General features: G+C 40.0%; 1 protein-coding gene across 1 annotated transcript; it reads left to right on the plus strand.

The window, feature by feature from the left end:
- On the plus strand, positions 1-26,146 carry LOC122652058 (sorting nexin 2A-like). Its single transcript, XM_043845711.1, has 5 exons — positions 1-1,129; positions 1,247-1,456; positions 1,838-2,098; positions 14,143-14,229; positions 25,834-26,146. The coding sequence occupies exons 1-5, from the start codon at positions 74-76 to the stop codon at positions 25,912-25,914; spliced, it is 1,695 nt and encodes a 564-aa protein (XP_043701646.1). The 5' UTR covers positions 1-73; the 3' UTR covers positions 25,915-26,146.
- Positions 26,147-26,421: the final 275 nt, after the last annotated feature.

Here is a 26,421-nt window from a genome sequence, read left to right on the forward strand (position 1 = left end):
CGGAGGTTTCTTACTCTTCCAGTCTTATTTTACTCTTATTATCAATATTTGTTTGCTTTAAAACCGAATTAAGATGATGGGCTCTGAGAACCAGGGCTTCGAAGAAGCCCATCTCTTTGCATCTCGAGAAGAAATGGAGAGTCTCATCCTCGACGAGCCATCGAACGGAAAATCCTTCGCTGCCTACCACAGCGCCATGTCTTCCTTAGCTGACACACACCATCCTTTATCGCCGCCCACAGTCGTAGTCACACCAGACGATGATCCCTTGCTCTCGCCTTCGCCGCGATTTAGAGACATTCGAAACCCTAATCTATCTGATAATTCGTACGTCGAACCCCCATCTTACGCAGATGTTATCTTCAGTCCATTGGGCGATGAGGAAGGCGATTCCAACGGCCTCGAAAGTTTTTCTCCGGACTCGGATAAATCAGGGAATTTGTCGAGGTCTGCGTCGTCGAGTTCTGAGTACTTGAAAATCTCGGTTTCGAATCCTGTGAAAGAGCAGGAGACTTCCAATTCGCTCGTTCCTGGTGGGAACAATTATGTGACGTATCTGATCACGACGAAAACCAACATGCCTGGCTTCGGTGGATCGGAATTCAGTGTTCGTAGGCGATTCAAAGATGTGGTTACCTTGGCGGATCGGTTGTCGGAGTCCTACAGAGGGTTCTTTATTCCGCCACGGCCGGATAAGAGCGTAGTGGAGAGTCAGGTCATGCAAAAGCAGGAATTTGTGGAACAGAGGCGTGTGGCTTTGGAGAAATACCTGTGCAGATTGGCAGCGCATCCGGTGATTAAGAAGAGCGAGGAGCTGAAGGTGTTCTTACAGGTCCGGGGGAAGCTTCCTTTGCCCACAACAACAGACGTGGCCTCGAGGATGCTGGATGGAGCGGTGAACCTTCCGAAGCAGTTGTTTGGAGAAACGAATGTCGTTGCCCCGCATGAGGTAGTCCAGCCTGCGAAAGGAGGGAGGGATCTGCTCAGGATCTTTAAGGAATTGAAGCAATCAGTCTCTAATGATTGGGGTGGCTCGAAACCAGCAGTGGTTGAGGAAGATAAGGAGTTTTTAGAGAAGAAAGAGAAGCTGCAGGATCTCGAGCAGCAACTCAGCAATGCATCACAGCAAGTAGGTTAACTTCTCTCGTTCCTTCATCCTGTTTATTATATTCTTATGTATATTTTCCAATTTAGGAGCTTTCCCAAGTAGTTTCTCACGTTCTATTTTTACTTCTATTATTTGCAGGCTGAAACAATTGTCAAAGCTCAGCAGGATATTGGGGAGACAATGGGAGAATTAGGTTTAGCTTTCATTAAGCTAACTAAATTTGAAACGGAGGAGGCCATTTATAATTCTCAGAGAGTGAGAGCTGCTGATATGAAACGTGTGGCAACAGCTGCCGTCAAAGCTAGCAGATTCTACCGGGAATCAAATGCTCAAACAGTCAAACATCTGGTAAATTATGATTCTTTTGATAACGATTGGAGGATATAGCATTGTAGACTCTGAACTGTTCAAAATATATAACCTGATGCTCAAATATTCAGATGGTAACAACAATAATGACATAATTGCAAGAAAAAAGAAAAAAACTGTTCATCATAAATGTTCGAAGTATGAAGTATCTAAAATTTCTTAGATTGAAACTGTGTTATTACTAAAGGGAATGCATCTTTAACTGGATCATCTGAGACTAGTTCTGTGCCATTTGTTACTTCTGATTTTTTGGTTGTTTCTCATTGGTAATTAGAATGGTTAACACAAGAGATATTTTTAGTTGAAGGATCTTATAGATTTGATATGGTACACTTACCCTTTGCATTGTAAATATTGCAGGATACACTACATGAATATCTTGGATTAATGTTGGCTGTCCACGGTGCGTTCTCAGATCGCTCAAGTGCTTTGTTGACGGTACAGACTCTCCTATCGGAACTTTCGTCCTTGCATACAAAAGCTGAAAAACTTGAAGCTGCATCCTCCAAAATATTTGGTGGCGACAAATCTAGAATTCGCAGAGTAGAAGAGTTGAAAGAAACCATAAAAGCTACAGAGGATGCTAAATTTGTTGCTGTTAGAGAATATGAACGCATCAAGGTAAAGATTTTATTTTGGATGTTTGATAAGGCATCTAGAGCTGGTGGTTTCGAGGCCAAGAAATGCTTTTTTTTTAATCTGATTTTTTGTATAGCCTATTTTTTACATTCTAAACACAATGCATGAAATATTTTCACAAAAAAAAAAAAAAAACCTCAATGGTACTTGTGGTTTTTGACCCAAGTTTACTAGTGTACGCACAGTGTACTGAGAATCATAGTTGTCCAGACAGACACTTAGTTATGCCAAATATCATTTAAGTAAAATGTTACTTAAATGATATTTGGCATAACTAAGTGTCTGTCTTAATTTCAAGCCAGGTTTCCTTAAGTTTTGATGGGCATGAGTGTCGAAACTTGCAAAATATGGGTTGTTTCGGTCGAAATCTGTTGAAACTGGTCGAAGGCAGTGACTTTTTAAACTCCACTCACATCTCGTCTCGGTTTCTTACGAAACCGAGACATCTTGGTGGTTTCGACTGAGTTCTCTTTGCATGGAATAATCACCATAAAATAAAGTAATCTAATAATTTACTATTATTTTGGAGACTCTAGTCTAAATACATTCCTTTAGGAGAGTTAGCAGTCTCTCTCTCTCTCTCTATATATATATATATATAACATAGTTGTCAAGGCGTCGCCTAGTTGGTGTCGCCTGTTTTTTTCCCTTTCGCCACCACCTTGGATCGCCTTGTCGCCATGACAACTATGATCTATATGGTAGTCTAGTAATTCATTATTGTGTTAGAATCTGCAGTAAAGTATATTTTTTGAACAATTTTTAATCTAAATTTTATAATTTGCTGAAAAATTCGGTTTTATAATTTGCTGGAGAATTGTTAGTTTTTTTCTTGAAAGAAAAAAGGTTCAACAGAATAATCATTAATCAAGAATACTGAAAGTATCAGAGCCTGGAAGGAATACTTCAATTTCAGGCACAAACATCTTCATAGTCTAGAACATGAAACGTGAAAACAATAGATGTGATTCCTCCCCCCCCTCCCCCTATTTAATTCTTATTTAATGTAAAGCCATGTCACAAGTGACTTAACCCCAGAACAGGATCTTAAGTACAATCAGATTAGACACTATTTTCAGTCTCGGTACAGTATATGAACAGCCACCAACAGCAAGTAAATAATTGGGTAACACCCCTAACAACCCTTAATAATATCTAACAAAAGTTTAGGAAAACCCAGCCAAAGGAGACACCAAGCAGTAGCCTAACAAGGCCTATCGCAGAGCATAAACTGGGGTTAAAACCCAGAAATTTCAAGAACCCCAGGTCAGCAACAAATAACCACCTGATGGGTGTCAAATTCCCATCAAGTTTAGATTCTAAGGGTATGAATAAGGTCACCAATCTTAGACTAAACTAATGGCCTGATGCTGAGATACAGAGATGTCTCTAAAATGGAAAGTAAACTCAGGATTAGTAGGTAACTAAGTATAGATAATTCTAACCAACTGATCAGAAGCAATTTACCATCAAAAGGTAGGAAAGGTTGCTGATATGAGTTCCAAAAGATGGGCAGCAGATGATGGCCTGAATGGGAGAGGGGGGGGGGGGGGAAGAATCGGTGATTTAAGATTTCAGCAGAAAAAAACCTCAAAACCAGAGCTGCAGGGTGTCTCCTGATTGTCCTCAGTCAACAACAATATCAATTATCAACAGCAAATTGATTCTCTTCGATAGCAATCTCAGCATGTAACAGAATCTCAGTTCTCTCATAGATGTTGACTTTATAGCAGGGAATGAAAATAGAAACAAAAGAGTTCGATTGGAAGAAGAAAGGGAGAAGGAGATAGATAGTCTCTCTCAGACTAGGGCATCAGGCATCTGACCCAAGGCCTCTCACCTCACTGAATCTCACAGGTTCTATTGCGCGAAGCAAAGTCATTTCTTTTTTCATTCATAAATCGTGGGGAGGACCCAAGAGGTCCATTACGTATATAGTAGAAAGTTTCCAAAACAGAGAATAATAAAAAAGGGAACAAACTAGAATTCTCTTGCAAGGAAAATTGAGACTTGTTCCCTAAGAAACTAAAATTCTTAGCTAAGTAACTATAAGCTGAACTAAATTAGGAAAGACATAACAAGAGATAATCAGCCAGCTGTCCCCCATGATTGGCTTTGGGTCATGTGCTGGCACAGTCAAGGCTGGTTGGCCCATATTATTCGGTTGATGGGCCAAGCCCCTTTTGATTTGTGCGGCTATATTTCAAGCCCAAGAATCAATCTACATCATTATTTCTTTCGGCGAGTTTCACTTCCATTTTCACCAAACTAAATGTCATTTTGTTGCAGAATGATTTGGCAAGGGCGTGATGCAGTTAGACGTTGGTTTAAATAGGAATTCTTTGTAATTTTTTTATAATTTATTCATGTTATTAGAACAGTAGGAAGGTAAGAGTCCAATTTTTATTTAAACTTGCCTTCTGTTTTGGATTAGATAGAGTTCGAGTAGTTATGATTTCAGTTTCAAAATAGGAATAGGATTTCTTTTCTTTTAAAAGGGTATGTATTCCCATCGATTGAATGGAGAGAGATTTGAAGAATTGAATGATTTGAGTTTCGTATGCTTAAGTTTGCTGGTTGTGTGACTGGTTCCATCGTCTTCTCACTTTTCTTCCAAGTTCGATCTTTCTTTTCTCTGGTTCTCCATTCTGGGTAATACCCTTTATCTGCTATTTCTTCTTTGCTTTTTTTTTCTTCCTTCTCCCTGGTTATTTCTTCTTCTTTTTCTATTGCGTTGCCTTTGATATTCTTCCTGTTGGGTGGTGACTGCAACCCTCAAGAGATCTGTTTCAAACTCGTTAAAGGATAATTGATTGGGCTTGAGAATTTGGGGCGTGAATCACCTCCCTAGGGCTACTGAAATTCAGGAACCAAGGTCCAGAAGACTACCTCTGCTAAGAGATCTTAACCAATCTCAGAACTTACCTGAACTTCTACTGCCAGATCTGAAATATAAGTGCAGCAGATCCTCTTGGTTGATGTTTTAAGGTATTCATCAGTCAGAATCAAGAGACCATTGAGTTTTCCCCCCCTTCGCTTGCAGTTTCTGATCATTCTGAAACCCATTTGACGAGCTTCATCCCTTGGAATTGAGCGCTCCAGCCGTTGGGTTCTGTTTTGCTAAATGTTGAAGACAACCTTCACCCTCTTCCCCACGATTCCTATAATCCCTTATTTCTAACTTTGTTTTCCTAAAATACCCATCTCTATTATTCTTATTCTGTTTTATCCCGAGTTTATTTTTATTCCAAGATAGTCCCTTTACGGTAAATCTTATTCCTTTCATATCCCATACTTATTTCACTATTAATATACCCTTTTAAAATTCCCTTATTTACAAATTTGCCACTCTTTTATAAAACCTCACGTTATTTACTGTTTTGCCACTAGCCAGGTTTTAGGTCTCGGTTTCGCCACTGGTTTCGCCAGGCCACGAAACCGAAATATACCGAGATCTTGCACTTTTTTCTGGCTCAACTCGATGATTGGTTTCAGTGGTCATATGGCCAAGATAGGTCCTGAAACTTGATATCCACCTTATTTTAGGTTTTCTAAACACAGAGGAATCATTTGTTTTTACAAATTCAAACCTAAAATGGTACTTTGACTTCAGACCCTAGGTTTGTAGTCTATGGCGTATGTGAGGTCTACCCTAGGCTATTCCACACAATATTTAGAACACATATAATTAAAGTAGAGGTGTAAAACAACTTAAATAAGCTTTAGGAATTAAAAAACATCAAACTATAAGCCATTTAAGCATTAGGCATTATATTCATAATCATACATGGTGATAGTTTGACGGTTTGTTAATAATTGTTAGAAACTTGGAAAGAGGCATAGATTAAACAAATACAAGTGTACTTAAAACTGTTCTTGAGATGCAATGCAGCTCCCTCTCCTGATGTTGAAACTTCAATCTTGAATCTCCAAACTTTAATCTCTAGTTGAGGTGAGATTTGCCAAAAAAAAAAACTACCAAAACCCTCACCCTCCAAGTGTTTTTCCTTCACAGCAAAGTGAGAAAGGCGAGACAGAGGCGAGATTTCGACCTCAGGGTGCCTTTTTATAGCTTGGTTTGGTCTCGAGTCAAATTGAGACCGAGATAAGTGCCAAGATATTGGCGAGATACCGAGATCTCGACCAAGATATTGTTATTTTTCTGTATCACCTGGCGAAACCGAGATAATTTCAAGATCTCGGCGATATCTCGCTGAGATCTTGTACCATGGCCACTAGTGCTTGTGACTTGATTTATCTCTGACACTTAAGTGGGCCCACAATGAATCCAATAAAGGTTTACCCGATCCGGATTGCATCAGGGGGTGAGGTAACCATTTTGATGTGAGACATTACTTTAAACCGTGATTCAATTTCAGACTTGTACTAGTTCTTGGGCCAGCCCATGAACACCTTGGATGTGACACTCTACATGCTCTAGTTCTTTTCCAAGTATCCAGCCCATTGTTATGAAAACAGTTGTGGGCAGCAAAGTCTGTTTGCTATCACTTCTCTGGAGCTAAGGGTTTTTTATTCGTTTTAAATGATTCTGATAGGAATTGCATTTGGCACACGTTAGCTTCTTAATCATAGTTGTCATGGCATCTAAGGGTGTGTATGGCAATGTTTCTGTTCTAAAAAACTGATTCTGGGTTCGGCACAGTTTTTTGTGTTTCTGTGTTTTTGTATCGATTTTGGGTCCTTAAATACTGTATGGTAAGTTGGTAACAAAAAAAAAAAACGTTTCTCTAGCTAGGAAAAACAGAAACCTGTATGCTGAGTTCCTCATTATATTTGGTTTTGAGTCGCTGGGATCAGAGGTCTGTGCTTGTATTTGGTTTGAGCCGCCGGAATCAGACAACGACCCATGATGAAATCCGGTGAATTGAGGGAGACAGAAGACAAAATTCCATCAAATTTTCTAGGGTACCAATGGGAGAAGAACAAATGGAGGAATCAATAAAAACAAAAGATATTGCTTACCAAATGGTTGTTGCAGTCAAGAATGGTGGCCAAATCAGCGGCAAAGTCCTTCCATTGAACAAAACAGACTGTCACAATATAGAGCAGAAATGAAATTATAGATTTTGGTAGGGAAAGAGTTCCCACAAATTTTTCTAGGGTTACTGATGAGAGAAGAACGAAGGGTGAAATCACAAAAGATCTACCGAGTTGGAGCCAATAATGGCGGAGGGAGGGAGAGAGAGGGAGGGAGGGAGGGAGGGAGAGAGAGAGAGGGGTTTTTATGATGATTGTCAGTGAGACGAGCGGCGACGTTCCGGTGGATGTAGACATGCAGCGGTGCGCTCCATTCCGGTGGATGTAGACACTCAGTGGTGCGCTCCAGTGGAATGGATTAGCAGTGGTTCCCTTCAGTGGCTTCGATCACAAGGCTCGAGGACGATGAGAGCACGAGGTATCTCAAGTTGGAGTCGTGAGTCGAGAGTCGGGCTTTGATGGAATAACTACCTGTTTCTCTGCCTTTTCATAGAATCAATTCTCAAGGGTGACAAACACCAATTTGGTGTTTCTCAAATGAAGCTCAAAACTGTGCCCCAGACTCCAGTTCATTAAAAAAGAAAAAGAAAAAAAGGGACCGGTGATGCCATACAGTTTGCAGCCCATTTCAGTTCCAAAAAACAGAAAAACCAAAATTGGTTTTTTAGAATGTTGCCATGCAGAGCCTTGGTGATCCAAGGCATTGGAGGGGGGGGGGGGGGCTGTACTCAAGGCGGCACTAACGAGGTGCCCGCCTAGCAACCAAGGAGACCAAGCTGCCTGGGCGCCAAGGCGATGCCCTGGCAACTATGGATTCTTTGGAATGGTTTATTAATTTGTTGCTCTTTCAGTGGTGGTTCTTACTGAAATGGAGAAGTTTCATTCTCTGCCTAAGACACTTACGCACTTACTCTTTTGTTAAAATTTTTGGTGTGGATAATTAATGGTGGGCACTTGTTTTCTGTGAGAGTCAGTTGTAAGAATCAAATGAGTGCTTCCAGAAGAATTACTCTAGAAAATCAGAAGTTATCCTGTACATGATCCAGTCTGCCGTCGGCTTTTTTTTTGGTCTGACTCGGTTTGACTGTTTTCTGTTCAGACCCTCTGCCTTGTAAGCAACACCTTTCAAAAAAAAAACTGAATAAGAATTGTAGTACTAAAATGACATCCTTGCAATTGAAGACCCTCAAAGCAGTTGGAAGACCAACCCTTCCCCCTCCACCACCCCCCCAAAAAAAAAAAAAAAAAAAAAAAACCCCCCCCCTACGGGGAGGCAGTAAAATTACAGAGGATTATTCAGGCCGACAATATTTTTTCTGCCCCTCCTACTTGCTTACCTGATGCAGATAAATCACCTAAATGGGATTATTATTGTTAGAAGTTGTCGTAATAAGGGGGAGATTGCTTGCCAACATAGAGGGGCAGATCATCGTCCAAGTCAGAAGAGGGTAACAAAGACTCAACAAATGGAGTGGACTCAAAGAATTTGACATCAGCAGTAACAAAGTATTTCTTTAAATCAAAAGAGTAACAACGATAACCCTTTTGAGTTTTAGAATACCCCACAAAAAGACATTTAAGAGCTTTAGGATCCAACTTAGAACGACCAGGACGATGATCCCGAATAAAACAAACACACCCAAAAATACCGGGGGGGGGGGGTAAAGCAAACAAAGATTGCGAAGGAAACAATAAAGAATATGGAATACCCCCACACAAAACTGAAGACGGCAAACGATTAATAAGATAACACGCTGTCAATACTGCATCAGCCGAAAAACTTTTAGCCACTTTCATCTCAAACAAAAGAGATCAAGGGATTTCCATTAAATGCCTGTTTTTCCTTTCGGCCACACCATTTTGTTGTGGTGTGTCCGCACAAGAGGACTGATGAATAATGCCATGTTGAACCATAAATGAAGTGAAAGGAGCAGAAAAATATTCTTTAGCATTATCACTAGGAAGAACTTTTAACGAAGTATTAAACTGATTCTGAATTTCAAGAACAAAAGCACAAAAAATGGAGAATAACTCAGAACGATTCTTCATTAAATAAATCCAGGTAACTCTGGAATAATCATCAACAAATGTAACAAAATAACGAAAGCCTAACTGAGAAACAACCAGACAAGGGCCCCATACATCAGAATGAACAAGAGCAAAAAAGTGGGCAGCCCGTTTATTGACTCTAGGGGGATAACTTACACGGTGAAGTTTCCCAAATTGACATGACTCACAATCAAGACTAGACAAAGACTTAAAACGATGATCCAAAAGTTTCAAACTCTCCAAGGATGGATGACCCAAACGACAATGAATCTGATGAGGAAGTGCCACACTTGAACATGCCACAGAGGATGTGTCTTCAAGCAGATACAACCCCCCAGATTCACGGCCTCTACCAATCGTCTTCTTCGACTTGAGATCCTGAAATACACAATAGCCAGGGAAAAAAGTGACAGAACAGTTATGAGCTTTGGTAAACTTGTGAACAGATAACAAATTAAATGGAAACTTAGGCAAATAAGAAACAGAGGATAATGACAAAGTTGAGGTAGCATGCACAGTGCCTGTACCCTGAACCTGAGCTAAAGACCCATCAGCTAACATAACATTGGAAGAAAACTCACGAAATGAGGAAAAAATACCTGGAACCCCAGTCATATGGTCCGAAGCACCTGAATCAATGATCCAGGGACGAGAAGTGGATGAGAGGCATGCAGTAGCATTACCTGTCTGAACAAGAGTAGCAGCGGAGAACTGAGAAGACTGGGAATTCTGAAATTGAGTAAAGCGCTCATAATCTTCATCAGACATTGTCACAGTCTTACCCTCGGGCTTGGAAGGAGAAGAAACACCCGAATCACTATTGGCCGAGTTGGCAAATTGAGGTGGCTTACCATGTAGTTTCCAACAAAAGTGCTGAATGTGGCCAAGTTTACCACAATGATGACAGGTCCTCACCTGTCCTGAAGTCTCTGAAGCACTAGTCGTGGGAGCCTTACTAGTACCAGTCCCACGACCCCGACCACCCCCACCACTATTGCTTGACCCTCCTGTAGGATTGGTGGAAAAGAAGCAAGTGCAGAATTTTCAGCATTGGTGGGCTCTTGGCTGCTCTCACGAGAAGCACGTAAAACTCGAGAAAAAGTTTCAGAAAGAGTGGTGACCTTATCCCCACCAAGAATTTGAGACCTCACTGAGTCAAACTCCTTACGAAGGCTTCCCAAAAATACCATAACCGCAAGCTGTTCTCGCTGGTTGCATTCCTTGCACATCTGATGAAATAGGAAGGACAGAATTGAGCTCCTCATACAAGAGTTTGAAGTTAGCAAAATATTGGGTAACATTGAGATTCTTTTGATCCACTTTATAGAACGCCTATGACAAATCATATATACGAGATAGGTTATCTTGTCCAGAGTATAGGACATTCAAATATTCCCATAGTTCCTTAACTGTATCAATATGAGTCACCAAATCTGCAATCTGATTTTCCATTGAATTAAGCATCTGGCTCAAAATCCTTGCATCAACAGTGTCCCATGTGGTATCTCCATCAGGTTTTGGTTTGGTTAAATGATCCTGTTGATCACGGCCAATCAAAGCTAATTGAACAACCTTCTTCCATTGCTGGAAATTTGATATTCCTTCTAATTTGTGATCAGTAATACGATGAGAAGCTGAGATTTCAACCACGGTAGTCTTGGTTTCAACCATTCTCACAAACCACAGGGACAACCAACAAATAGGTCACCAATTAAAATAAAAATCGTGACTCACCTCCAAAAAACATAAACCAACTCACCATAGAAAATCACTGCTCAATAATCTTCATCAAAACCACAAACAAATCAGACCTAGTTCTTCATATAAACACGAACTAGTCTCTAGAAACGCATCAAAAACAGCATAGGGTGCTGCACCCCTTCCAACGAGAGCCTGTAAAGACCTACAAACTAATCAACTTGTCGAAGCAGATTACAGCCACTGTAGAGCCTCGATCAAACAGAGAATGACTGATCTTTGTAAGTGTAAACCAGTCCCTATCGATCCAGCTCTGATACCATGTAATAAAATAAGAAGAAAGAAGGAGAAGAGAGGATGAAGAAGAGAGAAGGAAGAGGAGAGAATTACTGTAACTTGATGGGAGTCACAGCCGTACCTGTGACAGCCCCTATTCATTCAAATAAATAATACGATTGACAATAGGCAATAAACAGTTGATGTGGATTAAACAGTTGATGACAGAACTTGGGTTTGATGGTGATTCTCCTATGTTACTATGGTGTGATAATTGGGCTGCCATTCATATCTCTACTAATCCTGTGTTTCATGAGAGAACGAAACACATTGAAGTTGACTGTCATTTTGTTCGTGAAAAACTGCAACAAGGGATTCTCTCTCCTCGTCATGTTCGAACTGGGGAGCAACTTGCTGATTTATTTACAAAGTCTTTGGGGAGTGTGAGAGTAGGTTATATTTGTAACAAGCTGGGCATGATTAACATATATGCTCCAGCTTGAGGGGGAGTGTTAGAAGTTGTCGTAATAAGGGGGAGGGAAGTCGTGAATTAGCGCTAGAGCTATTTCACGATTCCTTCCCTCAGGGGTCTTTTGGTCTTTTGGTGTATGCCCTATTGCCTATTGTCAATCGTATTATTTATTTGAATGAATAGGGGCTGTCACAGGTACAGCTGTGACTCCCATCAAGTTACAGTAATTTTCTCCTCTTCCTTCTCTCTTCTTCTTCCTCTCTTCTCCTTCTTTCTTCTTATTTTATTACAATTATATTGGAAATAATCCTTGGGTTGGGCATGTTGGGCCTTTGATCCCATGAGTTTTCTTTTTAATGGGCCACTTAATGGACTAAAGTATGGGTAGAAGGTAGGCATACGGGATTAGCCTTAGTAGCTATTTAAGTTTTCCTATTAGTATGATGATTCTTTTTTTCAATTATGTTTTGTAATTAGCAATGGGTTTGATTTTCCTAGTCAGATTAGGATTCTTATTTCATTTTTATATATATAGCTTGGAAAAGCCAAGGCTTATATGCAATTTAGATTAATGGAAGTTTGAAGTTTTCTTCAGTGGAATGCTGTGCGATTCAGTAGGGGGTGAGATATCCTTGGAGGGAAGTGAGATTCTGTACCTTGTTGGTGGGAAGCCATAGGCCTATAGTTATCCTTATCTTTCTTCTCTTGCTCTGTTTTGTCCTTCTCAAGTAAGCACTGTAACCATCTGTTCTTTGTCTGCTTGCTGGAAAATTCAATTTAACATGAGATTGTGAGGGATTTCCATCTCTTTGAATACTGCTTACATGCTGTTCATACTGTTGTTTAAATCACTGCAATTATCCTCTCAAATAGACCTGGCAGATACCCTGTTTTTGAGCCTTTTTTACTGAAAACGAGATTCCCTGTAGTGAGGAATCTGTCCATCAGATTCCCTCCATCTTTTACGGTGCTCAAGGCCTCCCTAAGACAGTCCTTCGACCTATGTTAATTGCTGATCTGTTTTTTGAATTCTCCTGATTTCTGTCCTATGATATATTTCAGGCCTGAGTTTTTCAAATTAGTTTTGGTCCCACCATCTGATTTCTATGATACATTGGGGGTTTGGATTAAATTGTTGAAATAGAGTGTCAACCCATCTTTTGAGGAGTTCTTATCCTCCCTATTAACTACCGTTTCCTAGAGTTTGATATTATTCTGAGGAGTTTTGAGTTTCTAATCAATTTTTGGGTTAACTTTCTGAGTTAGGTTGTCTTGGAATCTTGTCCGGAAGGTGGTTCTTTCAACCCTCCATCATTACCTGTTGCCAACTCATACACCATTTCATTTTCAACCCTAGGTCTCCAAAAAGAGGTGGCAGTCAACTACAAGACTAGATTACAACAACATTTGGTATCTGTGTTTGACATGAGATTCTTTTGTTGGAGTTTCTCTGGCCTTTTCCTTGAGGGTACCCCTTTCTTAGCTTTGTTAAGAGTTGCTTGTGGGGATTGGATTATGGTTGTGTTAAATTTTCCAGTCGCATCCACTAATGGGGTGTTATTTAGTTGAGCCTCCTTCATAAAGCTGTTACACCTCTTACCTCTTGAAAGTGATTCCCCTCCCCATCTTTATACATTTTATATAGGTACATATATCCTAACACTATATGTTTCGTTTGTGGAATACTTAAAATTCTGTGGATAAAAAATCAACCCAACCTTGGTTTAATTATTTATGACAAGAACTCGGAAGTATGACTTCAATAATGTTATCACTATGAACAAGGTTTGAAGTATCGGTAAGTATGGTATCATATTGGATGATATGTATCAGACACAGGGTGTTGATACAATAGTTACAGAGGCGATACTTATTTTTCCAAAATAAAAAATAAAAAATGCCACCGACCGATACAGGCAAATTACACTTGATACACCTCCTTTAAACCTGCAAAACAGAAATCGTGAGTGAGATATGAAACTGAGAGCAACCGAAGGCCTTGAATTGTTTTGCACTTTGATATGAATTGGAGAAATCATCTAATAAAAAGAACTACACTAATCTTCACCATTTCAATAAGTTATGGGGATATACAGACATATAGTGCTCAAGTCATAGATTGAAGTTGGAGAAAATCATCTAATATAAAGAATGACACTAATCTACACCATTTCAACAAGTCATGGGGATATACAGTGCTCAAATCACAGATCGAAATAGATTTAGGCAAAAAAGGGGTAAAGTTGCTGATCTCTTTTTTTCTACTCTTTTGTTTTGGTTATGGCGTTATGCATAACTAGGTTAGGTAAAAATGACTCAAATCCTTGCATCAAGTTGATATATATTTACTTATTTCATAGTAAGGTATTTTATACTTCAAAACTGTATTTTATATGTATCATAAACACAGCCATGCATTTCTTCACCATTTCCATGGGTATCTCTAACGTATCTTGCGTCTCTCCGTTACAATACGATATGATTCGATACCTCATACTAATACTGATACTTAAATGCTTGGCTATGAATGCAGGAAAACAACAGGAGTGAGCTTGAAAGGTTGGACCGAGAAAGACACAATGACTTCTTGGCCATGTTGAAAGGGTTTGTAGTTAATCAGGTATTTATTTTCGTCTTTTGCTGGCCAAGGTTGCTGATGGTTAATCTGTTTGGGGAATAAATAAATCTTATAATAAATCATGTACTCTTGTTTGGGGCAACAATAGCAGGGCTTGATGAACCCTTACTAAAGAAGTTTAAGCTAATTATTGGAGTATATTTTACTGGTTTTTTAATCACTTTTTTTTTTTGGTTAAGACGTGATCAAGCTAAACCAATCAACAAGATGTTAGTTTGTCACTTTGTCTTCAAAATGTAATGGTTACCATCTCTAAATCGAGATCTTAGCCTAGTTATCAAATATGTAGTCTTGTCTATTGATCTATGATATTGGTTGCGTGTGGGGAGGGGGGGGGATCAGGATAATCTTATGTTCCTACCATGGATGTGCCTACATTTGGCCTGGTGTCAAGGGCTCTGGGTAGTGGGGAAAAGAAGAAAAACCTGTGCTAGACGCAGAGAGAAATGAGATGCTTATATTCTGTCAGCGTTACTGATATTATAAGGATAGTTGGATCTTACATGATGCTGAATTTATTTGGAAAGACTATACCAGATGCAATTTCACACCTCACATGCTCACGCGCGCGTGCACACACACACACATACATTCTGTAGAAAAGAAGGAAAACCTACAATATCCGTGTTTCCAAGTTTTCTCTCTTATGCTTTTATATCTTGACCCCATGAAAATGCCATCCTGGGATTGTAGGTAGAGCTCTTGGGCATGGGTTTTAGGTCCGGGTGTTGCATAGTTGTCAAGGCAGCAAGACAGCCCAAGGCGGTGGAGGGGTGCCTAAGCCTAAGCTTAGGCGACCAGGGTCCCGCCTAGGAGACCAAGTTGCCCAAGTGTTATTTTTTATTTCCCCTCTTTTCTAACATTATTTAGTATGCTACAATATATACCTTATATCATAAAAAATCAATATTAATCCACATCAAGTTATAAAAAATCAACATTAAGCCACATCAAGTCGTCAAAAATCAATATTAAGCCACATCAAGTCATAAAAAATCAACATAGAACTAGAAGACAGTAGAACTAAAGAAGCAAGCTATTAGAAGTTTGAACCAGTTCTTGGAATTGGTCATTGTCCTGGTATACATAGTCTCACATTTTATTTTTATATAAAGACTTTTTGTATTAGGTAGAGCACAAAATCAGCTTTCCAACAAATCCAAGATTGCTTAAATATGATTTATATTGAAGGAGTTATGTTCCGGTCAAACCTTATTTGGTGTGCGTGAATGCTGTCAAAATCGCTCTGAATGAAAATATTTTTTTAGATATCAAAACAAATGAATATTTTACTGCTCTTTCGGTTTTTATCAATGTTTTACCATATTAAGATTTATGAAATTTTTAGATTTGAGAAAAACCCCAACATTAGAAAGTTAAAAATTTCACCTACCGCCAAAAATCCAGATATTGTTCTCAAACTGGGGGGGGGGGTGTTAACTTTATATCCTTTTGGAATTTGATTTTTTTAACTATTTTTATTGGATTCAAGTAGGGGGTATTTGCTTATTTATGAATAATATCTTTAAATAACAAAGTGACGCCTTGACAACTATGGTCGTGTTGATCTTCATTTTAGTTGAATCCTTATTCTTTTTTGGGAAAATTTCACGGACACCCCCTAAAAGTATCCAATATCTCAGAAACTTACCATACTTGGTCAAAATGTCATAGACACCCCCTATTTTTATGAATTTATTTCAATTTAGTCCACTCCGTTCTTCTCTGCAGTTAAGTGTCTGGTTAACTCTTTTTAAATGGCAAAATTACCCTTACCACAGTGAAATCCCTATAATACCCTTAATGATGAATTAATGATGTTAGAAGTTAGTTTTTAGAAAAAGACAATTTTGCCCTTGTTTTTATTCAATACCTTTTTTTTATTCCTTTTTTCTCCCCTTCTTCTCCTTCTCCTGCTGTTTCTTCCGCCACCGCCGCCCCCACCACCACCGCCACCCCCTCCAGCCCTCCTTCTCTTGCTCCTCTGCAACCCCGCCACCACCTCATCCATTGGATGTCTGAAATTCATTCTAATAGCAGAAAGTTTGGTTCTTTGCCTTGTAAGAATGGCAGATAATTGCAGTCGGAAGCTCATTGTTGAGGTCTGCAACGCGAGAAATCTAATGCCCAAGGACGGGCAAGGAACCGCCAGTGCTTATGTGATCGTCGATTTCGATGGTCAGAGGCGACGGACGAAGACGAAGTTCAGAGATCTGAATCCACAGTGGGACGAGAAGCTTGAATTTCTAGTTAATGATCTGGACACCATGGCCTCTGAAATCCTTGAGCTTAACATCTACAACGATAAGAAGACTGTCACACCCCGGCCTGGTTTCTAAGGGTTAAGTATGACTGGATGTGTCTCACATCCAACCAACCCACCAGGATCGCAAGTGCTGTACTCTATTCGCAATCATATCCACAAATACAGAATTAAAAGCAGCGGAAACAATTAAATGCATAAATAAGGCAGCAATAAAGGGAGACTAAACTGAACAGTGATATATATACATATTCAAAAGACCAGAGTTACAGTGATTCTTCCATAAACAAAAGAATTAAAACAAAAGGTCTTATGTACATAAACTATACAAAAGTGTATAAGTAAAAGAGGGGAAGAAGCCTGAATCTAGCAGTATCTCAGGAGAACGCGTAGTCATCGCACGAGCACGAAGCATCGTGCACCACCGACAGTGGAGCATCAACTCCAAGGGCTGAAGGAGAGTCCTGCGTAAAGGAGTCTCCCACAGAAGTTGCAACAAGATCATCTGAAAAAAAATAAGGATCCACGGGGGTGAGCTCCACCGAGCCCAGTAAGGGAAACACACAAGCAAGTGCAAATAGTCCATGATGCATGACCTAGATCTAAGAATGCACCTAACAGCAATACTAAGTCTCATGAGGTATAAGTGCTACTGTAGTAGGTATGATATTCCCAGTCACGGAATGAACTCATCGGTCTTTCCAAGAATACCACTCTACTACGGTGGAAACCCGCCAGTTTTGGCATGAACTCATCGGACCCTAGTAGACCCCCAATGATTAACCCTACTGTTTGTTCCCACAGCGGAGTACACACGCTAACATGGGACAGTGAATGGCATTCCGAAATTAACCCCTCGGACCTACCATGGGTTATCCAACACCTCAACCTCTGTTGGTAAGGGTCGTAGCACTGGGTTCATACCAATCCTAACCCAATGCATTCTATCATGATGACATACGAATCATAATAGATAATACAACAATTCTGTCCAACAACATCAACATCATAATAAATTCCAAGAATCAAGTAATAAATGCAAAATGCAATATGGAAATGCAACCTAATATCATGCACATCTAATGCAAAGAAGTTAAAGCTAACAAAAAATACATGATCAATGTTATTAGTATGATGCATGACATGGCAACCATAACAAAACAAAATTAAATATCACAAACACGCCGAAATTAAAGTCAAAATCCCCTTACCTGAAATGTAGCTTAGCCTATTGCAATTAACTCTCCAAGACCCAGCAAAACGACCCAGCAAACCAGACAAGAATAGTAGAAACAGACCTATAACAGCATACAAATATCACTCATTAGGTCCTGAGACAGTCCAAGGGCAAGTCTCATAGGGTTTAGGTCATAAGGGCATCAAAAAGGGGGAGCCGGTCAACCGCCCCTGAGCCTACAACAGCATCCGACTCAGTGTCTGAATTTGGGGGTTTTGCTTCAATTGGCCAGATCTTTGCATGCATGGCCCTAATTGCAGGTTTTGAAGTATATTTAAAGTGGGTCAACTTGATTTCATAGTTTAATTTTTAAAACCATAATTAAATTGGGGGGTTTTAGCTAATTAACCTAAATTAGTATTTTAGGGCTCAATAGAATAAGAGATTCAGCTGTGATTTGAAGAGCAACATGAAATTCACAACTAAATCTCAGGTCTGAACCATAGATAAGTTCAAATTGAGAGGTCAGAGATGGGTTCTGGTAATTTAATCCACCTATGCTAAGGTTTAATGGCAGATTTCTTTAGAGAGGTCAATTAGGGACAGAGATAAGAGAAGATGAGGAAGAGGACAGCATGGGTTCATGGCTTACCTGAATTCAAAAGTGAAAACAAGATGGAAACAGCCTTCACTATGCAGCTCAGCCTCTAATGGTGGTTCCAAAGCTTAATTCCAGGTATGGGATCCAAGCCTTCAAGAACAGCCCTCTCTTCTCCCTTCTTCTTTTTCTTCTTTCTTGTTCTCCAAGAGAGAAATTCGTTTATGATTTCTAAGGCTTAGAGTTGTGAATAGTGTTTATTTTAGAATGGGTTTGATATATATATAACTTAAGCACTAAAGGGCAAAATGGTCATTTGGACGAAATTAGATTTAAATCTGATTTCTAATTTGATTTTAACGGAAACTTCGTTCCTATTACACTAGTTTAACAATAGAATGACGTCAGACGACATCAAGGGGGTAATCCGTACACGGGTAATTGTCTGGAACAGGATTCCCCACTGGGGATGTGGGTCCCACAGAGGCAATTTTACTAAAATACCCTTCTAACCCTATTTGGTCGTACAAAACATTATATAAATTTATTTAAATCATACTTACAATAATTCTAATTGAGGGAAAGCTTCTGCATAGCCTCCAGGCAGCAAATCCGACACAGGTAACTCTGGTGCGGGATTCCATCGGGGTCCTCTGACTCCAGAAGGGCAAGTTGGGAAGGATCCTTGGAATCCTCCATAGGTGTGTCGAGTATTTCATCTGTGTCCTGGACCGATGCAGCCCATAGCATCGAAGCAATCATGGACACAGAGCTAGAACCTGAGATCATACAAGTTCCAAAAAGTTTAAATTTATTGCGGATTTTACAAAGACAGTGAGGCGAAGGAATTTCCTCGGTAAAGTCAAGAACTCCAGTGGTGGTTTTGTGAAATTGGGATCTGAAACGCTAGTTTTTATTTTGGAAAAAGTGGGGGGTTTCTTGCTTGAAGTGGCTGAGATCTAGTGGTTTCGTCATTTTCTGCAGCTTGATTTGTGTGTTCTGCTTGTTTTGTTGTGGGGGAAACCCTAGGAGCTCCGGTTTGAGCTCAGAATGTGTGGCTTCACCGGCTTGTGGAATTAGAGGCTTGAGTGATTGGAGATTGAAGTGCAAGGGTTTTGGTTGGTGACCATCTGGGACGGATGGGGTTGAGAATAATAGCTTCATGTTGTGGAAATGGTTTTGAATGAAGTTTTTGGCTGATCTAGCTGATCTGATTGTTGTGATTCCGTTATCCTCTGGAGAAAAGAAGCGTCTTTTCGCAGATCAAAGGAGAGATGGGCTTGAAGGTCTATTATGTCGACGAAGATCTCCCAGCTCTCGACACTGCCGCACCACCGGAGCAGAAATCAGAAGCTCCAGCGGAAGCTGAAGCCGCACCACCGGTAGAGAAAGAAGAGGAAACGAAGGAGGAGAAGAAAGATGAAGAGAAAAAGGAGGAAAAACCAGCATTTAATTTCTTTTTTCTCTCTGATCTGTAACCCTGTATGATGAAATCTGAAACTGCAAGCACAATCTTCAGGAATGTTTAATGTCTGACTTCAAGAACTTGTAATCTTCATAAGAAACAATAGTATAGCAATAAGGGGATCCCAGTTCATTTTCGTAGTATCAATAACTAGGACCAATGTAGCAGATAGGCAGCATAAGGATTGCTGCAACCAGAATTGACTTAGGTTTTGAGATGACATCGGCCGGAGCAGGTGATAGTCGCTGGAGCCGCAGCCATAGAGGGAAGATGATGAAATGACAGTTTTGTCCTTTTATTTAAATAACTAAGGGGTAAAATGGATATTTAGGGAAGAAGATGAAATGACAGTTTTGTCCTTTTATTTAAATAACTAAGGGGTAAAATGGATATTTCACCTTTGGGTACTAACTGTGCTTAACGTTTGGGGTGTCTCTGACATTTTGACCAAGAATGGTAAGTTTCTGAGATATTGGATACTTTTAGGGGGTGTCCGTGAAATTTTCCCTTCTTTCTTTCCCCACCGGGGGGGGGGGGGATGGTGGTGGTTGGTACTCAAAAGAGAAGAATGCACAAAGAAACAGGATCTAGATGAAAAAACAATCGAATTTATAACAGTTCTTTGGATAAGCTTGCATTCCTTGAAACTGAATCAGTGGAAAAACTCACTCTAGGCCAATTTCTTGTTTGCACCCTTTCTTGGATTATAACATGTGCCAAGTTGATCCTGATAGAATTGTAATACAGAGATGTTATTTGAGAATAGTAGAGAGAGAATAGTAAAACGATAAGCTGAAGGAATTGTGTTAATCTGCATAAAATAACTTCAATGAAGCTGCATTGAGAAACAAGTGTTGTAGCTCTTTATATGTACACTTTAATCTTTAACTCCCAAGTTTAATTTATCTTAGGGGAAGAGAATGTTATGTAGTCCTAGATTGGTAGGAGACCAACTAGGAGCTAGTAAACCAGGATCTGACATGAACAAGTGAATTGGCTAGGTCAAAATAGGGTTTTTGGTGAAATTGCAAATATAAAAACATTTAATTTAGGCACCTAGAAATCTGCCTGGACGCCTAGGCTTCGATACCAATTAAACCAATGCAAGGCGTCCTAATATAAGGCGGCAGCCGCTTAGGCACCTAGAAATTCGCCTCGACGCCTAGGCGGCACCTTGACAACTATGGTTAGAATTGGCTAGGAATCTTAGGATGTTGTTTCCTTGTTAAAGTTTTGTTTCCAAGCTTGATAAGTTTCCTTTGTTAGTTGGATTTTCTTCTTTTATTTAGCTTGTATTAAGATGAAATTTCAGATTTGAAGAATGGAATAGTGAAGTGTTTGTGAGTGCCTGCGTGGCCAAAGTGATTGTGCGATCTTCTTCCCCCCCCTTCTTCTTCTTCTTCTCTGGCTTTCTTCTCCTCTCCACCGGCCCTCCACCAACTTGGTATCAGAGCCGAAGTTCCCATATCCTTCCTTGTTAATCTCTCAACCCATTCTTCTTCACCTTCCCTTTCCCTTCTTCCTCGCTGTAACAGCAAAAAAAAACAAAAACCTGCGTATCACTGAAACCCCAACCTGCAACAACCCCACTGTCGATTTCCAGAGACAACCCCCACCACCCTTTTTCCCCCTGAAACTTCAATCAACCCCTTCTAGGGTTCGTCATTGAAATAAAGAGAGAGAGAGAGAGCAGAGAAGAAAGAGCGAGGGACAGAAAAATCAAAAGAAAGAAATATTACATACCTGGTTCAGAAGTTTTCACCGCGGTTTCCTCATTGCAGTCGAACTCGAAAACTTCCACAGTTCCACCGTCATTCTCGCACTCCTAATCGAAGTTGTTGCTGACTTGCTGGTGATGCAGATCCAAGGGCCTACATCTGCAAGAATAAGAAGAAGAAGCCCTGGACTAGGGCCTGTTTGGAGCTTTAGTTTATTTTTGCATTTGTAGTTTCCATACTTAGTTTATTTTTCAGTCTAATTGTAAACATAAATTGAACCGGTTCAGACAATGGTCCAATTTAAGTGATTTAATTCTATTGGTTGTTTAGGGAATCTTTTTATTTAAGTTATTTTAGTTCCACCCCTCCACGATTTCTAATGAGGGAGTGATTTATTTTGTAATAGGAATCAGCCTAGTGATTCAAATTCCTAGGCTGAATAGGATTAGGCCTTTGGCCAAATTATAAATAAAATAAATCGTGGGAGGCTCCCCCACAATTTAGAATTCAAAAAATCAATCTTTTTGCTTGCTGCCTTTGCTGCTGCTGCCTTGCTCTATTCAGTGTTGCCTTGTGGATCTTATCAAGGTGAAGGGACTGGTGGATCTCCAGTTGACTCCTTGCATCTTGTACATCGGCAGGACCTGCTTCTTATCTTCAAGCTGCTTCCATTGAAGACCTGCAATACCAAGTAAGTTGTTACTGTTATTAGCCATCCCCTTCTTCTCCTAATCCTCTAAACCTAGCCCCATCAATCCCCACTGTCATTCCACCATAAAACCCAATCGATCCATTAAACCCTAAGCCATCTACATACTGTCCAGCACTAATCCACCATCAAAAGCCCTCCATATTTTGATCACTGCTCCCTCTCATCAACCCCTACACTCGACCCAACTCTCATCCCCTTCCCTCCTTCAAAACCCTAGAACCCTACTTGAACCATTCCAGCCATTAGAAATCTCCCATATTCCACTCGAACCACCCTCTCACTGTTCTTAGAGCTCGATCCAAGCCCCCTTCCGTAATTCCTACTCTAAACCCTAGAATTCCCCACTTCCATCTTCTAGAAAACCCAAAACCCGAAACCCTAATTTTCTGTTTTTGAAATTCTTATTCAAACATCACTTATCCTAGCTCCTTAGACTCCCCTGAGCCTGGCTAGCTTTATCATATAAGATACCTATCCATTACCCTAACCCTAACCCTAAAAAATTGACCTAACACTTCAAATCTGCCCTCATCGAACCAGCAGCTTACAGGTCCTGGTTGTGTTGGCTCCTAGTAGATCTCCTATCTATCTAGGACTACATTAGCTGGCCTCCTAAGTCTCTTCCTCTTTGGTTCAACTGAATCAGATTCACAGTAGAACACTCAGAGCAGACGAAGTAGAATCCCCATCCACCGGACTAGTTGGCTTCATCGAATCGACGCCTCTTCATTGAATTTGCAGTCTTCTCCCCTGGTTCTGCTTTCGGTCGAAGGTTGAAGATGAAGCGACTTATTCTTCCCCTCTCGCATATCGATAAGTTTCCCCATTTATTTTATTTCCTAACTTATCACCCACCTCATGATCCTTCTTTTGTCCCTTTTCTTTACTTTTTTCTTTCCTAAACCCTTCTTCCTTTTCTTTTTGTTGTGGTTGTGATCGGACAACACCAGCAGCAATCCCCACCCTCCCATTATTTCTACCAAAAAAAAAAAAAGTCTAGACTCTGTTGAAATAGAGGAGTCGAACGATAACCAGACCCAACTCTCCCTTTGATTCAAGCTGTAAAACTACCCATCCATTCTCTAGAAAGAAACTTAACCCACTTCCTACTGCGACCAAATCCCACCCCTCTGTTCGACATTCATTGAACATGACCATTCCCAGAGACGAACCCTTTCAACCACCCCCGTGTTCTGCTTGAAACCAGAAACCCAAAAAAAAAGAGAGAGAAGCGAGAAGAGAACAGAGACCGAACTCCTGTTCCGAGACCTTCGCCAATTTCTCCGCAAGCTTTTCCCTGGGGTTGCAGACTCCTATAGGAAGACCACCACTGTCGGTAACTTGTATATCCCTTCCCCTTTTGTTTTCTTTCTTCGATCGACTCCAATACCCCTCCCCTTGTGTGCTTGACTCCACTACCTCTTTTTCTTGTTTTTTGTTTGATTTTCTGTTAATTCCCATAATACACCTGCCCTCCTTTATTCCTTTAAAACTTCTATTATATTGTTCTTCCAAGTATACCCCTCCCTCTCACGATTCCTGTATGTTACCTATTTTGTTTTTTTAGTTCCCCATAATACCCCTGTTTTTCTCTCTTATCACCTCATCCCCTTTAATTTTATTTTGTTCCAAGTAGAGATCCCTAGTCTTTAATGGACCTGCAAAGCAGCTATTTTGTCTCACAATCTGTGGTTGAGATGTTATCAAAGAACGACCAGATCATTATTCACTCTGAGGATTATGTATTCGTCGAATTCTCTGTTTCTTATTATTGTAATGGTACTCATTGTGAAGTGTTTGATTCTCCTCGGCGTGTTATTAAATTGGGTTGGGAATGGCTAGAAGAACGAAAAGGCATCATTGATCATGACAGAAACCTGTGCACCCTACATCCTTTTCACATGCCCCAGACATTCATTCTTCATGGGTTAATTGATGATGTTTGTTCCAAGTCAAAAGAGGCAGCACCAATGATCCAACCCCACTCAGAACAGCAAATAGTGGCAACGGAAGACAAGAAGATTGTGGATCAGGTAACGACGGACTCCAGTGCAGTGAAAGTTATTCCACATCATGAATTTGTGCTTCCCCATGATTTTCCAGCCATGGATGCATCCCCAAGGCTTCATATTTTGGATTTTCTTCCAGTTGCAGACATGGAGCTGATAGCCTCCGCTTGTGAGCTTTTAATTCTTCCGTTCTTCTCAACACCGGGGGAATTGATGCAGGTGCACTACCTTGGATCGACCCAAACCAGTTGGGTATCCAGATGGAGATGAACCGGGTCCAGTAGGATATTAGGAATTTAATTTATTTAGGTAGATAATATTTTATTCACTTTATTTTAGAAAGTGGGGTACGTTTGCAAGTGTTAGAGTTGGTTAGGAATCTTAGGATGTTGTTTCCTTGTTAAAGTTTGTTTCCAAGTTTGATAGGTTCCTATTGTTAGTTGGATTTTCTTCTTTTAAATAGCTTTTATTAGGATGAAATTTCAGAATTGAAGAATGGAATAGTAAAGTGTTTGTGAGTGCCTGTGTGGCCAAAGTGATTGTGCGATCTTCTTCTCCCCCCTCCCCTCTTCTTCTCAGACTTTCTTCTCTCCTCCACCGGCTCTCTGCCAAGTAGCCTGGTTACTGCCAGCTAGGGTGAGTTCTAGAGCTGCATGTGTTCCTGAAGGGCCATGAATTTTGTTGCTTGACATGGCCAACGGCACAATGGAACAAGAGTTTGCCTCTAAAAATTGGCAGTGTTGAGCATGGCTCATCATGTGAGATCTCTCTTTGAAAGTGAGTGTTTGGATGCTACTCAAGTGGCTGTTATGAGTCATATTCTTGCTGCAAAGAAGCTGGAGACAGAACATTGGTGGTGTGCCTCAATTTTTGAGATTGGTACAGTATTGGTTATTTGGTTATACCCATAAACTGATAATTGATGTGGATTGTGGACTGCTGATGAGCATGGAGTCTGAGTAACAAATTTACTGTAACAGCTGGTGGTTGTTAATTTGATTTTATGTGGTCTTAATATTATTTCTGTTTGTCACACATTTTGAAGAATTTAATTTTATGTGTAATATAAGATATTAGTTGAACCATTGCTCTGTTCTTGTCTTTCGGAGTCATTTTTTTTGTTTCTGATTTTGGGCCTTCTATTAAGAGAATCCTTTTTCTGTATCCTTGTTAGGATATTACTCACAGCTTGTCTTTCTGAGTCAAATTTTCGTTTCAAGTTATATGTTGGGCCTTCTGTTGAGAGAAATCCTTGCATATCCTTGTTGAGATATTTTAGTCTGCCATCCAAAATATTGACCTTGTCTGGACAAAATAACTGTTGTTACAGATCCCCTTACTTGTGTTGGGACCATTCTATCACACTGGGTAGCTGCACAATGCTATTTAGGCGTTCAGTCTCACTCCTTGCGATTTCCATCCATATTCTGTATTTAAACAGCAGATGAAATTTGCTTTACAATGCTATCACTTTCTTTGTGCACATGGTCTTCATTTGCATCACAGAGGCCCTGTTTAACTTTCATTTCTCTGACCTATCCAGATAAATAAAAAACAGGAACAGCCTTCATTTCTCTCTGGAATTTTATTAGAGTTTCCTCTTCCTTGTGATATGAGGATGTCAATAATGTGTTTGTTCTACAGGTCGGTTATGCAGAGAAGATGGCAAATGTGTGGGCAAAGGTTGCTGAAGAAACAAGTACGTATGCCAAAGAGAGAAGTTGAAGTGTGACTGTAAATTTAGTTTTGGGCTTCTTTTCCATCTTTTTTCTTTCTTCCTTTTTTTTATTTAATTGCTCCTCCCCCTCCCCCACAATCCATGGGGGTATTGCAATTTATGTACACTAGTAGGAAATAGCAGCACGTTCATAATAACAATGAGAGCACTTGGTAGAATGTTTTGAAATCCATTGATAGTTTTGGTTTTTTTTTCTGTTTGAAAAGAACAGGGTTAGTTACACTTCATTTATCTCCTTGTGAAGGGGTGCTTGTTTTACATTCTTAATTTCTAACCATGATTTCCAAAAATAAATGGATTGAGGTTGATGGGAACTTAGGAAGCATGTGATCACTTATGCGGAGGGAAAACATTGTAGTAATGACGGTATGACATGCCATATTGATTTTATTCGCTTGGTTGTTATTGGTGGTTATCAGTGTGTGAACAATTTATATGTTAATAGATTGATATAACCGTTGTTATTTATCTGCTTTTATTGCTTGATTTGATTT

Source organism: Telopea speciosissima, chromosome 2 (genome assembly GCF_018873765.1).
Source record: "Telopea speciosissima isolate NSW1024214 ecotype Mountain lineage chromosome 2, Tspe_v1, whole genome shotgun sequence".
In the NCBI taxonomy this organism is placed as follows: domain Eukaryota; kingdom Viridiplantae; phylum Streptophyta; class Magnoliopsida; order Proteales; family Proteaceae; genus Telopea; species Telopea speciosissima.